Consider the following 14,602-nt stretch of genomic DNA (forward strand, 5'->3'; position numbering starts at 1 on the left):
CGCCCACCACGTTGAAGATTATTCTCTGTAAAGAATTCAGGGCAGAATATGATCACTCAATATCAAACCAGGTCCAATGCCTTGATTACGAGCTGTATCTGTTGCTTTCTTCATCCGTCTTGCTTAGGGCTAGATCGGGTGAGACATTCTGCACGGACGGCATATCGGACACGGATGGTAGCCGTTGATTGGACAATGGCAGCTCAGTGGTGACATAAGCACAGGAACGCGATCAACTCCCCTGTTAACCTATAACTCTAATTGTGCCTCTATTATTGGCCATCGCATGCTGCAATTGGTGAGCGCGGTCTTGTAATACGAGATTCATGCTTTTTTATTGTAGCGTAATGGCTATTTCGTAAAAAGAAACAAATTGCTTGCTTCGTTTAAAAGTAGTCGTACAATATCATGCTCCGTGGGCGCCGATCCAAATATGTCGATGCAGCTTGTCGTAGTACCTAGATGTGAAAGCAGCAGGGATATCAACCATAACCACCAATTACAAAAAATTTGAAGAAAATTAGAACACCCCCGGATGAGCTTCACGCCTTATTTTCGTCTTTAGTTGTCCGATCAATAGACTTTAGCTCGGCGATCCGGTCGTCAATGAGGGCAATATCTGCATCGACTCTGAGAATTTTCTCTTCCATCATGTCGATGTACTCCTGGTCTGTGAGTTTCCTTAGCGGGCTCCAGTTGGACCGAAGCCAGCTCTCGTTCTCGTCCCTGACTTTTGGCTTCCTGTTGCTCAATCCATTGGCAACTATCTGCCCGCCTGCCCCCAGCACTCCCCACATGGCCATGGCCGGCAGAATCTTCCCTGGGCCCCCTTCCAAGCTCAAAAAGTTAGTTGACAAGCGCTGATATTAGCAAAAGCTTGTTACTCACGTATCAATCCGGCCACTGCGCCGGCTGCTGACCCGCCTATGGTGCTCGCTATGGTTTTGTCGACTGGCCTCAGCTGCTCGTTGCCCCCCATTGCCCTGACGGTCATAGACCTAGTAACTTGATGAGGTCAATAACGATTCGCATGGGTAAGAGACCGGTCAGAGGCAGGATGAACTTACACCAGAAGCTCCCCCCCAAGGCAAACCATTGAAATCCGGTCACAGCACCACTGGCTACGGGGCTGGTGTCCCGTGCAATGGCACCGGCAACACCAGCTAATACTCCAGCAGCGCCTTGTTTGAACATGTTAGACTAAAGGATATAGTTTGCCATGAGTGAAGGATGAGAAACTTACCGGTGAAAGAGCCAACTTTGACGGGAGCCACGATGAGGTCTATAATCTCTGGCGGCAAGATGCCTCGTTTCTTGTGCTGTTGCGGCTGCAGGGCGCCAGACGAAGGTTCCGGCTTGTTGCTCATGATGATGGTCTGGAGATTTTTCACCCCACGTTTCTTTTTCTTGGTGGTAAATGTATGTGTCTGAGAGGAACAAGAGTAAGGAAATTGATGATTAACTAGATGGTAGTAACTGATAATGAACAATTAAAAGAAGATGAGTATATGGGAATTATATTTATACAAACTAGGAGACTGGCTGGTGTTGATGTAGTAGATGTCAAATAGTACTAATGGAGGTCAGCCTCGGGGAAATGGATTGGAGGTACCTGTGAACATTTAATTCCTCGCCTGGCGTGGTGGGGCATGATATGCACAAAACGGGTCGGCGGCTACTGGCAGTGACTTGGAGGTACCGGCGATGCGCAGGCACCGCAGCCACGGCGGCCACTGCAGACGCTTGGCTGCTAGGCACCGCAGGTATCGGCAATGTCGCGGCGCCTAGCCCTTGGCGGCCTAGCGCCTCCCACTCTTGGGCGGGCGAAAATTGGAAATGGAAAAGGCAGCCAGCCCTCTCACGACGCCGCATCTTTTTTTTTCCTGGACGAGCAAATTTCACCTCGCCAACCCGAGACCCGGCATCTGGGACTCGTAATCGCTCATCCGACCGACTCGTAGCCAATCTGGTCCCTTCATTGGCTGCTCTTGTCGATTCTCTCGGCCACCGCCTATTTCTCTCCCGCCGCAGCCCAGCGTCTGCCCTTTTGCGCATCGGCTGCCGATAGTCATCTCTAGTGATATCCTTGCGCGAGCTCGCCCTCATCAACCGCAATCATGGGTATGTCACCGAATCTGGCTGTTCGGTACTGTCGAGACTGTCCTGCTGACGCTGCTCGATAGCTCCCAAGAAGAAGGAACAGCAGAAGATGTCCCTCGGGGACTTTCTGGGCGGTTCAGGTTCGTGCTGCCGTCGTCCCTCCCTTGATGCCCTCGTCGACCGCTGCCGATTTTGGGGGGGTCGCATCGACACCCCGCGCCGGCACTAGAATATAAATTCCGGACCGCCAATATGCTGACTCTTGGCGCAGGTTTTGGTGGAGGCTCTTGGGCCGATGAGGTTGAGGAAACCTATGGTATGTTGCTCTTGCTTGGCGAATTCTTGCCGCTTGGACCCTTGCTAATCTGTCTACAGTTTCTGGTAAGTGTGTACAATACCTATCTAAAAGCGATCTGCCCGAAAAAAAAAGAAAAAAGAAGAAGATAAAGGACAAGAGGAGGAAAACAAAAGAAAGAACGAGAGAAAGAAAGAAGAAAACATTGGCATACGATCGGCACATGACAACATGATATTGACCTGATGATACAGGTACTCAGGCCCTCCCTCCCGCTCGAGACAGCGGCCGTTCCATGAACACGTCTTCGTGGCAGGACCGAGGTATGAACCTTTCACGCCGTGGCCAGTGGCTGCTCATCACTCATCATTAACGGCTGCCAGGCTACTCTGTCCGCGAGTCCGTCCCCGCCCAGCTTCCCGAGAAGCCTCCGTTTACCGCCCACCTGGGCAACCTGTCATATGATGCCACCAACGAATCCGTGACCGACTTCTTTGACGGCTGCGACGTTGTCAGCGTCCGAATTATCGAAGACCGCGAGATGCAGCGCCCCAAGGGCTTTGGATATGTCGAGTTCGGCAACCTTGACGGCCTGAAAAAGGCCCTGACACTTGATGGGCAGTCGTTTGAGGGCCGCATGATCAAAATTAAGGTGGCCGATCCTCGTATGTTATCTTCCCACCATGGCCTTATATGAAGAGTAAACCCCGTATGCTAATTAATGATGTAGCTCGTGGTGGCGACGGCCGAGAGGCTCGTGGTGAATCTGCCCGCGACTTGAGCGAGTGGACCCGCAAGGGCCCTCTTCCCGATCTTCCTGGAGCGAGGGGTCCCCGGTCCGACTTTGGAGAACGCCGCCCCCCTCGCGATCCCGCCACTGACGGCCGTTCTACTCGTGAGATGACGTGGGAGCGACGCGGACCTCTTTCTCCCCTGGCCCCCCAGGAACCCGGATCCCGTGAAAGCAGCCGTGCGCGCGGACCTCAAGAGGGTTTGGGAGAGCGCAGCGAGTCGTACCGCGGAAACCGTCGAGACGCCCCAGCCTGGGGAGAAGGCCGACAAGAGGGTGGCCGCCCTCCTCGGCAATACAACGAACGGCCCGAGCGTCCTGAACGCCCGGAGCGCACTCCTACCGCCGCTGAGAAGGACTTCCAATGGCGCGATCGCATGCGTCCGGATGCTGCCAACGCACCCCCCGCCGTTGAGACTCCGGCCTCTCCTGGAGCCGCGCCCCCGGCCCAAGCCCCCGGCGGCCGCCCCCGTTTGAACCTTCAGAAGCGAACCGTTTCGGAGGTTGCCGATAGCTCCTCTTCTGCCGCTGGAGACGCCAAGGCCAGCCCCTTTGGAGCTGCTCGTCCCATCGACACCGCGGCAAGGGAGAAGGAGATTGAAGAGAAGAGACTTCAGGCCATCCAGGAGAAGAAAGAAGCGGACGAGAAGGCCAAGGAAGAGCGACGCCTGGCCAAGGAAGCAGCCGCCGCCAAGGCTGAGGCTGATGCTGAGGCCGAAGCCGAGGCTGAAGCCAAGCAGGCTACTGAGGCCTCTAAGGCCCCTGAGGCCCCTGAGGCCGCCGAGGCCAACGTTGAGGCCAAGACAGAAGCCGAGACAGAAACCAAGGCCGAGGAAGAGCCCAAGACTGAGCAGGCCAAGGAAAATGGTGCGTCGGAGCAAAAGGTTCCTATCCGAACTCGAGACCAGCCCAAGGATTTCAGCCAGGGACAGAAGTCAAGAGCTACCGAGTCTGGCAACTGGAGATCGGCCACCAACGAACAGCGAGTTTCCCGTGGAAACTTCCGCGGAAGCCGTGGCGGCGGCCGTGGCGGCCGTGACGATGGCGCGCCCCGAGGACCTCGCAACGAAAACCGGGCACCTCGTTCCAATGGCCAGCAGGCTGCGGCTCCCGCGGCCGAGGGCGACACTCCGGCTCCGGCTGCTGACGAGGACGGCTGGACTACCGTCGCCACCGGCAAGAAGGGACGAACTGGACGAGTGTAAAGAGACAAAAGCAAAGCAAGAAACCAAAAAAGAGCGATTGTAAAAAAATTGATGTCCATTTCCTTTCGGTTTCCATGACTAGAGATGCCGTCGCAAGATTTCCTGCCAGCGGATCCCGGTCCTGACATCGTGTGCACACTGTTCCGATTTCTAAATACTCTACCGATTTCCGGGCAAGGCGTTTCTGCAGTCTCCAATCTCGCCCGTCTCCTGCCGCAGACTGCTTGGATATGGCTCATGACTTTTCGGCAAGCCAAATGATGCCGTGTCGACGCTACAAAGGTGTTTTCTCTATTTCTTCTCTCTCTCTCTCTCTCTCTCTTTTTTTTTTTTGCATCTTTGTCCGCTCGAGCATCTGATGGCGTTGCCCGTTACAGCGCTACTTTGTCCTACCGTGCTTTGCTGGCCGGGCTTCGAATGAAGCTTGTTTGCTTGCTGCTTGGTTGGACAGGATACAGTGAAGGTTGGTCGACAGTTGCTCGGCATATGGGGCCGTAATAACGTTTTTTCTTTTGTTTTTTACTCTTCATTTTTTTCTTTCAACAAATTGGGGCAGGGAGGGCTAGGAAACGGTCAAAATGATGCAATTTTGTTTTTCCATCTCATGACATGCATTTATGCGGGACAGAACAGATTGAAAAGGAGGGAGAGGTGATTTGAACGATCAGCTTTCAATGACGATGACGATGACCGGCTCACGCTTTATGCAGTGTCGATGAGGAGGGCGGGTTCTATCTATTCATCTGCGGACTCTTTGGGGAACATAAAAACGGGGAATCTATCTGCGCAGTTTTGCTCTTTTTCCTTTGTTGCTTGCTTTCACCCCTTTGCCTTTCTTTTCCTCTTGTTACTTTGAAGATGTTGCTCGGACTGGAACAGAGAGAGAGCGAGAGCAAGAGACAAAAAGCTTGAACTGGACAGACTCATACCCGACTGTTGAGAGAATTTGGCGTCTTGACTCTGGAGCTGAGGCACGGGGGAAACAATGCAGAGCAGAGCAGAGCAGAGCAGAGGAAAAGCAAAAAGAACAGACAATGGCGTGGGGGGCCGAATGTAGCCGCTTTGAAGCGAGTCTATTTTGATAGAGGGCGAGGCAAAATTAAAAAAAGGGTTTCTATATATGTGACTCGTGACGACGATGCAAACTGTTTGTGTGAAAATTGTGTTGCCTTGTGACAAGGCAGCGGGATTTGGGAAATGTTTGTGCCTGGATCGGCGGGCTTTTGGAGATGCTTGCATGAGTGCTGCCTGCCGTGCCCTGGCCGGATATATTATATCGCGCACCCTGTCCGTCTTGAGAGTCTTTTGATTTTCCCATGTTGCATCCATCTCGACTTTTTGATCTGATACCCTACAAACCACACCTCAAACCGAACATCATTCCTTGTTAAACGTCTACAGCAACTTCAACTACACAAAAATCATCTACAATGACGGCCCTCACTTACACCCACTCACCCTCCCTCGCCCCCCTAACAACTCACTCCCCCCAATGCCTCTCCGCCTCCAGCAACCCGCCCATCAACTACCTCATGACCAGCGTCCTCGTCCTCCGCTCTCACCCTCCCTCTCGCCAGCCGCAAATCCTGCTCCTCCGTCGCCACCCGGCAGATTCCTACCCTCTCAAATGGGAACCCCCCGGCGGCTCCGTCGACGCTTCCGACCCGACGGTGCTCTTCGCCGCGGCTCGCGAACTGCACGAGGAGACGAGCCTCCGCAACCCTCATTTCCACACGTGGGTCGCCATGGCGCGGGACGGGAATCTCGAGGGCGCCGAGGCGATGAAGAGCTGGGGCGTGCGGCCGGAGGAGGAGCTGGCGAGGGACGTGGAGGTGAAGGTTGACGGGGGGAGCGCGGTGCGGGTGACGACGTTTTTGGAGACGAAGAATGTTTGGGGCAAGATGAATTTCGTCGCGACGGTGGAGGGGGCGGAGGCGGTGGAGATTGATCCGGAGGAACACGTTGAGTGGGGGTGGTTTACGGAGGAGGAGGTGAGGCGGGGACGAGCGGTTTTGCGCTTGGGGGATGGGGAGGAGAGGGAGAGAGTGTTGGAGTTTACGAGTCGGGCGGTTTGGGGGAGTGTTTTGGAGGCGTTTGGGGTGGGGAGGGAGATGGGCGTGATTGTGTGAGTGAAGTGGAGGAGACGAGATTTGGAGATGATGGAGCGTGATGTTTGTTTGTTTTCTTTGAAAAGGACCGAGGTCGATGGGGGGATGGACAGGGGAGAATAGACGGAGCGTGAACATGATGCTTTACTGCGAGCATTACGTCCCTGGCGCTTAAGCCCATAACGATATAAAACCCTCCCAAGGAGAGAGAGAAAGAAAGAGATAGAAGAACATCAAAGTAGCATCCTTGTGAAACATCATTTCAACGCCAGGCCAACATGAACAAGCACAAAACCATCAAACAAATCAGAAAAGCTCAGAAAAAAAAATGAAATCACAACCTCTTCGCCCCCATCTCCTCCATCCCATAATCATCCCAATCAGCCTCCCCCATCGCACCAATCTTCCCACCCACAAAGATCCCCACGCCCGTCACCACGCTGCCCAAGAGGAACCAGCCCTCAAACCAGCCGTCCACAAACGCCGGCGTCAGCGCCCCCCTCAGGACGCCCCCGACGGCCGATCTCGCCTCGCTCGGCAACTGGCTGCGCAGAAGCAAGCTCGCCGAGATGACATACGTCGCCGCCACTTGTCCCACCGCCAGGGCGAGGTTCGCCTGTGCGTGCCGCAGCAGTCCGGGCGTCCACTTGGCGAACAGGTGGAACGTCTGGATGGCGCTGTTTGCGCTGGCCACGAGGATGACGCCGCTGAGGGCGAAGCTGATGATGCGCGCCCACGCCATCTGGTCGAGCTTCGGGTCCCAGTGCCTGGCCAGCAGCCCCAAGAAGCGGTTGATGGGATCGCTGCTGGCGAAACTGGCCGACGGCGAGGATGCTCTCCGGAGAGTCGTCAGTGACGTCGCCAGGATGCGATACACGCAGTAGGCGCTGAAGATGTATGATGGCGCGAGCAGGATGCGGCCCATGGTTGTGGAAGCGCGGGCCGAGGCGGCGCGCTGGTTCTTCATCAACACCAGGTTGGAAGACAAGCTGGCCTCCATGGCCTCGAGCCCGACAATCTCCATCTTGAGCGTCTGCATCTCGGCCTCCTCGCCCGTCGCCCCTCGTATCGAGCCCATGACCATCCCGACCAGCCCAGTCTTGCCCCTTTTGCTCGCTTCCTGGCTCATCTTGCGTTCCAGATACTGCAAACGATGTCGTTTCGTCGCCAACATCTCGCTCGTCGCCTCCAGCCCAGTCTGCTTGCGATTGACATCCGCCTCGGTCAACGGCCTCCGCCTGACATCGCCGCGACCAAAAGTGTGCCAGGGCGCCGACACCGACGCAAAGCCCGACAGCAGCGCCATGAGCGAGATGCCCACGACCCCGATGCGTTCCAGACACGCCCTCGTCAGATCCTCGCCCACGATGCCCCTCGAGTTCCAGCTCGGGCTCGTCCTCCCGTCGTGATGCGCCGGCGGCGCCGACCGCAGCAATATCTCCGCCCTCGGCACGACGCTGCCCATGGACCAAAAGATGAACAGCCAGCCGCCAAACAGCACCGCCTGCAATCCCAGTGCCACGCGCGAAAGCCTGCCCTTGGCCGTCCTCTGAAAGCTCCATCCCGCGCTGGACACGACGCTCCGACACTCGAGCCACGGGATCAGCACCACCAGCATGAACAGCAGCGCCGGCACCGTCACCCTCAGCGCCAAGTTCCGCGCCGCCGGGTCGACCGCCTCGACAATCTCCGCCATGATGAGCGCGCCCAGCGTCGCCGCCAAGCCAACCGTCGTGCCAAAGGCCCACGCCGCGCCTCGCCGCCTCCAGCTCTTGGTGCCGTGCTCGGCGTGCACCTGCCGCAGCGCCGCCGGGGCATGGGCCGGCAGGACGTGGTCGTCGCCGTCGCGGGCATCGTCTTGCGCCGCGCGGCTCAGCTTGGGGAAGACGAGGCGCACGGCCACGGCGTTGGCGGCGATGAAGACGGCGGCAAAGGGCAGCGCCGACAGCAGGGCGGCGGCTGTGACGGCGTGCGGGCTCGGAGGAGCGCAGGCATCTTGGTCGCAGGACGAAGTCGAAAAGGGCCACATTTGCGTCGTTGTGTTTTGTGTTTGGTTGTTGTCGTATGATCTTGGCCTCTCGTTGGGGGTTTCCGTATCCCCCCTCCGCTCTCTCCGTCTCTCTCTCTCTGCTCGTGTCAATGAGATTAAATCAAGTCGAATTGAATCGGCCTCAATCCGTCCTCTCGTATCTCGTAGTCGAATATCCCTCCCCTCTCCAGTCCAATCCCGTCGCCCTCCTTATCGCAAGCTGTCGTCGCACTTGTGTCCTGTCCAAATCCAAATCCCCCGCCAAAGACGCGGGCATAAGTCACTCGAAAAGCCACCAGCTGGAAAAAAAAAAGCCACCTCTTCCCTCTTCTCAGGTACTGCTAACAGCGTCGTCGTAGTAGTAAAAAAAATAGCAGCTTTCAATCAAACGCACAGATTCAATCAACGAAAGCCAAGCGAATGTTCTGGTAAATAGTAGGTACCTAGGTATTTATCGCACCCCACGTTGACTTTGAAAGTAAAGGCGCCGTTCTGTCCGGTTCAATGGCAAATATACCTTGGTTCCCGTACCGCCCTTGCAATCACGTACACAATGTAACCCTCCCCAGCAGAGTAAAGAAAAAAGAATAGCAAGAAAAGAAAAAGAGCATGGAGGGATTGGAAGACGGAAAGAAAAAGAATGACGACGATCCTCTTACTGCAATCTGGGGCCAGTCCCACCCAAAACGCCGTACGAGTACCTGTACTTTGGCAGCAACGACGCAATAGGCGGAGAGAGGCTGCGTGTGGCCTATCATTCCAGCCAATAGCATCTGCGGAAATCATGGTGGGCTCGTACTCAGTACTCGGTACCCGCACCCAACTCTCGACTTCTCCCCCACTCTAATTCCCCAATCTACCCCGTACGGTAAAAAGCCCACGCCATCTATTTTCTATTTTCAGCAACATCCGAACCTACAACAAAATCTGCAGCAAAAGATGCCCGCCTTATTCTTAGTCATTCTTTCAAGGGTTCTTGTTTGTTTGTTTGTTTGTTTGTTTTACGAGTAACTTACAAGTACACTGCCTAGCATTATCTGCCAGAATCATCCCACTCCATGTTGCTTCGCCCGGCGCTGATCCTTCCAAGTCCAAGGCCATGCAAGTCTTTTAACCGCCAAGCCGTCCCAGATGATCCCGTCCCGTGTTTCGCATCGTATCAGAATGCCTCAAGCCTCGCTCACTCTCGCTCCCATCATGCTTCCCCTCTTCTTGAGCCGCGTAACCCCCCCGACAAACATGGATTATTCATCTCCCGTCATCGGCATCTTCACGGAATTCACGGCACGCTCTGTAGTCGTCATGCTTAATCGCTTTCTTCATCTGGCTGTCTCGGCGCAAAATCTAGATGCCATATTGCCATGCGCTAATCGTTACCTACACCAACATGATCCACCGCTCTATCATTATTCCAATCAATCCACCTCCATCAACCAATCAACCAACCAACCAACCAACCAACCAACCAATCGCTGACCTGCCTGTCTTTGCCGAGCTTGCTGTCTTGTGAATGAACCCGTGCTCAGTATGCCAGTCCTTGCCAAATAGCTGCTAGGATTTCCTCCCCCCTTCTTCTTGTCTTCTCTCATGGTCAACGACTCTTTTGAAACCATTGCTTCATCTTTGCAACAGGTGATTCCTTTGTGGCTGCGTTTTCGGCATCGGCGGCTGCCCTTGCCTCTGAACCAGGCTTGTCTTCTGCTGATTCCACAACATCGCCCGAGTTTTCTACCTGGTTGGAAGTTGAAAGGTTACGCCCTGGGCCCGTCCCTGAAGCGAGGGCTTCCTCAAGGCGTGCGAGCGGCCACAGGTTAGCTTCTCGTAGCATCCGTATGAAGTGCTCTTGCTGATGAGCGTTCATCTCCTCCCCTTCCTCCGAATCGTCCTCATCCTGCTGCTGCTGCGGCCGCTGTGGCGACGCCGTTAGCCGTAGCGGACGGTTCGACGGGGCATAGTATTGCGACCTGGGTACATTCTGATCGGGGGACCATTCAAGGGGTATTTGCCCCGAGACCGCCTGAGCAGACCGTCCCTGGGGAGATCGCGGCACTGACATCCGCTGTGGGGACCATTGTGCCGATGCTGGTTGAACAGGCCGTCCCTGGGGAGAGTTTTGTGCTGATGTCGGCTGTGCAGGCCGTCCCTGAGGGGAACGCTGTGCTGATGTCGGCTGTGCAGGCTGTCCCTGAGGAGACTGTTGCGCTGACACAGGTTGAGCGGGCCGTCCCTGAGGAGAGTATTGCGCTGATACCCTGGGAGAAGTGCGCGAAGAAGGGGGAGAACTCGTTGCATGCGGTTGCCCTTGTTGCTTCGGCTTGCCTTTCTTCAAGAGGTCATCAATCTTGTGAGCCAAATTTAACGTGTCCGCATCCTTTGGCCTAAGGGGAACCTCCTCCCCTTTCCCCGTAGGCGAAGATAACCTCATAGCGTCGGATGCCCTTGAATGCTGCCCTGACAGATCGTTCCAACCTTGAATTTCCCTTTTCACCTCCTCTGAGATCTCATCGCCGTCATCTAGCAGCGTTCCACCCGAAGACTCAATCAAAGCAGTCACCCAAGGTTCCCTCTTTTTTCTGAACATGGTAGAGGGCGTTTCCATTGCATTTTTTGCACCAATCGCCAGGCTCCAGACCTTTGAATCCGAAGGCGAGGGTCGATCGTGTATGACTCTGGACCTGGAACTTGAGCCTCTTGGAGCGTGACCCTATCGATTGAAGCGACTGCTCTCGCTCGGGGGAGACTCTGACTTCATTGGGGCATTTTTGGCAAATTGGACAAGGCCGCGCTGTCTCTCTGTCCTGGCACGTGGAGCTATGTCTCTGGCGGGGGGAGGTACATCTGTGACAAAGTCGGGAGGCTCAGCAACCGGAGACAAAGAAATTGGCAGGTCATGTGCCGATTGCCTTTTCCGCGATTTCCTCCTTGAAGGGCCAGCCATAGGAGGATCGGGCCAATAAGGGCTCGTGTAATAACCGCCCGTCGAGGGACCGGCTGTCGAAGGACCAGCTGTCGAAGGACCAGCCGACGATGGACCGGCTTCGTCAGGAATAGACATGGGAGAAGTTCTTGGAGCAGCCGATGGGCTGTTTGTCAAAACCGACGCTCTCTAGCCATGCGGCTTTGAGCTCGGCTGCTTTGAGGCTGGCGCTTTTTGATCTTGTGACTGGCTTGACGCCAATGGCCCAGAATGCGGTGTCGCTGGCCTTGGTGTTTCCAGAGTCGTTGGTCCCGAAGGAGGCGCCGTAGATTCCGAAGACTGCGCCAACTGGTCTGCCATCCTCTTGTGGAGATAGCGGCTACGAGTGCCATCCTCTCCGCCTCCCCTCATCGTAACCTCGGGGTCTGCCTCGCCTGCGTCGTCGCCACCAGCTTGAAGAGCCACAATCGGTGTATCCCTGGAGCCTTCTGCATTCTGAGCCCGGGGGGCACGCCTTGGGCCGCCGCGCATCTTCTACGATGCACTCCCAGAGTTCTGCCCCTGGGCCTCGTCCTCTTCCTCGTCCTCTTCCTCATTAATGCCGTGCCTGAGCGCGGCCGCCTCGCTGACCTCCATTTTGTGAAGCTGATCCAGTTTCTGCTGCTGGTTCAGAGCCTCTACTCCAGTCATGACCTCAAACTCTCCCTCTTCGTCATCTTCCTCATCGTCGCTATTGGGAGCGCTGTTGGGAGCGCTGTTGGGCGCGCTGTTCGGCGAGGGAATAGAGGGAACGCGGCGCGCAGCACTTGTCCGGGGGCCGGCCACGAGATCGGGGGATTTCGACCTCATCAAGACCGTCTCGTGGATGGGTTTGATGGTTGGGTCGAACTTGGCGGGCAGTCCTAGCACCTTTGCCACCTGATGTGCCTCCTCTTCGCGTGGAATTTGAACCTCTAGTTCGTAGCTGCTGCTGGCTTCGCTGTCGGCCTCATGTTTGCCGTGAGTAGCGGCCAGCATGCTGACGTATGTTTGCCGCGAGTTGTCGTTTGTACGCTTGGCCTTTTTCTTATTCCGTTTCTCGGTAGGTCTCACGACGACGACGGGTATGGGAGAATACTGCAGGCAGTACTTTGAAAAGGAATTGCGGTTGTTGACGAGGCCCTGAAGTCCACCAAGGGACCGTCCTCGTGTGCCCACGATGAGCATGGCCGGCTGATATAGTTGAATCTGGCATTGAGAGAAAATAGTTAGGTCACGTCTCGCGAGGCTGGTGAGATTGCGGCCACTTACCAGCGACTGAAAGGTGGCGTGTAGCTTGCCGACTGCGTACTCGAGGACGAAGGCAACGGCGCTGTTTCTCTTGTTCTTCTCCAGGATGCTCTTCATCACCTGCTGCGCATCGCTATGGTATGACTTCTCGCCAAGTCGCACGTCCTTTTCAATGACGCGCACGCAGATAATCTCGTCGCCGTCGTCGACAAGCTCGTCTAGCAGCCACTGAACGGCATAGTCTGAGTACGAGTGCTCGTCAATGCCGACCATGAAGGTGCGCGATCTCCGGCGTGGCTGATACCCATCGTGTTTGACGTTGAGTACGAGGGACGAGGGAACCTTTTTGGACGTCTCACCGCTGGGAACATTGTCGAAGCCGACATGGCGCTGAAATCTGTCGTGCGGTTGGGCGGTTAGTGTCGCCATTGCCGTCGCAAATGAAACAGGGGTTTTGGGTCAATAGGATCACGAGAAGGAAGAAATGGGTGGGAAATCAAAGAAAGCATCTAGATCACCAAGAGCGCAAGAGACATAATAAATACAGCCCAAGAGGAGACGGTGAGGGAAATATGCAAATGCCAAGGGCGAGGCATGTGAGAGCGAGATGACGGAGATTTTGCGACTGCGGCGAGTTGGAACAAGCTCCGTCAAGTTCCACCACAGAAAAAAAGGTGCGAGCTATTCCGGCTCGTTACTGGCGGGGTACCAAAGAAAATAGCCATAACGAGAAGCTCCCGGAGCGGTGGGGCCAATGAGCTGCTGACTCTTGGTCGCTTCGGCCGCATCTTTGTTGGAGGAGAGAGGAGAGGAGAGAAGAGAGTTGGAGAAGAGGCATCCAATCACCGCGCAACAGGGCGTCGAAACCGGGCACCCGCAGTTCTGTGCTGCCAACCTCCTTGTGCCGCTCGCTTGAGATGCTGCAATCGAAGCCCCTCAGAGGCACGACAGAACGGGATTTGGATCCCCAGGGTGCAAATAAGGAGTGCCGCTAGCCGGGGGGATCGAAGCCTCTTTGGCCCACATGGACTTGACACTATCGCAAGCTCTACCGCTGCACCCGACGACATGCGCTCTCGAGTTCAGGTACAACAGCAACAGAGGCAAACTCGAGAGAAATGCATTGTCCATCCCTGGCCGGCACATTTTTGCCGAGAGCACGCGTCGGGAAGGCCTGGAGAAGCACCAGAGTGTCTCTTGTGAACTGAATGCAGAAATCCCGCCGAGCACAATGTCTTGGAGCGCCCTGAATTCCGCCAGTACACCACTCGACATTTGCCGCATTGCCGTTCTGGGACACGCAGCATCGAGAATGGGAACACAGGAGATGTACACAAGACGAAAAGGGACGCATCCTGGATACATCGGCAAGAGAGGAGGGCATGGACAGAGAGAAGAGAAAAGACAAGAAAGAAAAAGAAACAAGATGCTTTGCTTACCTGCTGTGAGGAGGCGATGGAGCTCGTCCCTTGGCGCCGTCCGAAGGTCGTTTTTGAATGCCAAGAGCCTTCCGCTTGCCTATAGACGAGGCTGATATAGTCTTACTTAACGGTGCTCCGCCGGGCTTTGCCAGCTCTGTAGCAAAGCTAATGCTCGAGTGCCGACGCGACGAAGTGTCACTTGCACTAGAGGCCAGAGGCACCGAGTTCTGGCTGCCACTGGCATCGGATGGGGGAAAGTAGCCTTCTTGAGACTCCTTTGGCGCCGCTGTCGACGATGGAGAAACGTCCGAGTCCGAGGCTTGAGGTGTCTTTAGCGACTGCATGGTGAACGATTTCCAGTAGTGCTGTCCGTTTGTTAGGTGCTTGCTCTGCACGAGTTGGCAAAGCTTGGTCTGCTCACTCGTTGCTGACGTTGAAAATGAGTGACCCTGGCGAGAGCTGACCCGG

At 55.6% G+C, this 14,602-nt stretch overlaps 7 protein-coding genes across 7 annotated transcripts; 2 read left to right on the forward strand and 5 right to left on the reverse strand.

Moving 5' to 3' along the window:
• Positions 1-542: 542 nt before the first annotated feature.
• On the reverse strand, positions 543-1,367 carry Triagg1_500 (uncharacterized protein; the record flags this gene model as incomplete). The annotated part of the gene is made up of 4 exons (XM_062900008.1): positions 543-829; positions 889-1,005; positions 1,068-1,163; positions 1,244-1,367. The coding sequence occupies 4 exons, from the start codon at positions 1,365-1,367 to the stop codon at positions 543-545; spliced, it is 624 nt and encodes a 207-aa protein (XP_062760850.1).
• A 750-nt stretch (positions 1,368-2,117) lies between these two features.
• Triagg1_502 (uncharacterized protein) lies at positions 2,118-4,390 on the forward strand (the record flags this gene model as incomplete). The annotated part of the gene is made up of 7 exons (XM_062900020.1): positions 2,118-2,121; positions 2,184-2,240; positions 2,372-2,416; positions 2,476-2,481; positions 2,650-2,718; positions 2,779-3,060; positions 3,126-4,390. The coding sequence occupies 7 exons, from the start codon at positions 2,118-2,120 to the stop codon at positions 4,388-4,390; spliced, it is 1,728 nt and encodes a 575-aa protein (XP_062760852.1).
• Positions 4,391-5,820: 1,430 nt separating this feature from the next.
• Triagg1_503 (uncharacterized protein) lies at positions 5,821-6,519 on the forward strand (the record flags this gene model as incomplete). Its single annotated transcript, XM_062900031.1, has 1 exon — positions 5,821-6,519. One exon carries the CDS (start codon positions 5,821-5,823, stop codon positions 6,517-6,519), a length of 699 nt encoding a protein of 232 aa, XP_062760853.1.
• A 313-nt stretch (positions 6,520-6,832) lies between these two features.
• Positions 6,833-8,527, reverse strand: Triagg1_504 (uncharacterized protein; the record flags this gene model as incomplete). Its single annotated transcript, XM_062900042.1, has 1 exon — positions 6,833-8,527. The coding sequence occupies one exon, from the start codon at positions 8,525-8,527 to the stop codon at positions 6,833-6,835; it is 1,695 nt and encodes a 564-aa protein (XP_062760854.1).
• A 1,591-nt stretch (positions 8,528-10,118) lies between these two features.
• Triagg1_505 (uncharacterized protein) lies at positions 10,119-11,126 on the reverse strand (the record flags this gene model as incomplete). The annotated part of the gene is made up of 1 exon (XM_062900053.1): positions 10,119-11,126. The coding sequence occupies one exon, from the start codon at positions 11,124-11,126 to the stop codon at positions 10,119-10,121; it is 1,008 nt and encodes a 335-aa protein (XP_062760855.1).
• An 852-nt stretch (positions 11,127-11,978) lies between these two features.
• On the reverse strand, positions 11,979-13,142 carry Triagg1_506 (uncharacterized protein; the record flags this gene model as incomplete). The annotated part of the gene is made up of 1 exon (XM_062900063.1): positions 11,979-13,142. One exon carries the CDS (start codon positions 13,140-13,142, stop codon positions 11,979-11,981), a length of 1,164 nt encoding a protein of 387 aa, XP_062760856.1.
• Positions 13,143-14,148: 1,006 nt separating this feature from the next.
• Positions 14,149-14,478, reverse strand: Triagg1_507 (uncharacterized protein; the record flags this gene model as incomplete). Its single annotated transcript, XM_062900074.1, has 1 exon — positions 14,149-14,478. One exon carries the CDS (start codon positions 14,476-14,478, stop codon positions 14,149-14,151), a length of 330 nt encoding a protein of 109 aa, XP_062760857.1.
• Positions 14,479-14,602: the final 124 nt, after the last annotated feature.

The sequence above is a fragment of the Trichoderma aggressivum genome (genome assembly GCF_033847375.1).
Source record: "Trichoderma aggressivum f. europaeum strain CBS 100526 chromosome Unknown scaffold_001, whole genome shotgun sequence".
In the NCBI taxonomy this organism is placed as follows: Eukaryota; Fungi; Ascomycota; class Sordariomycetes; order Hypocreales; family Hypocreaceae; genus Trichoderma; species Trichoderma aggressivum.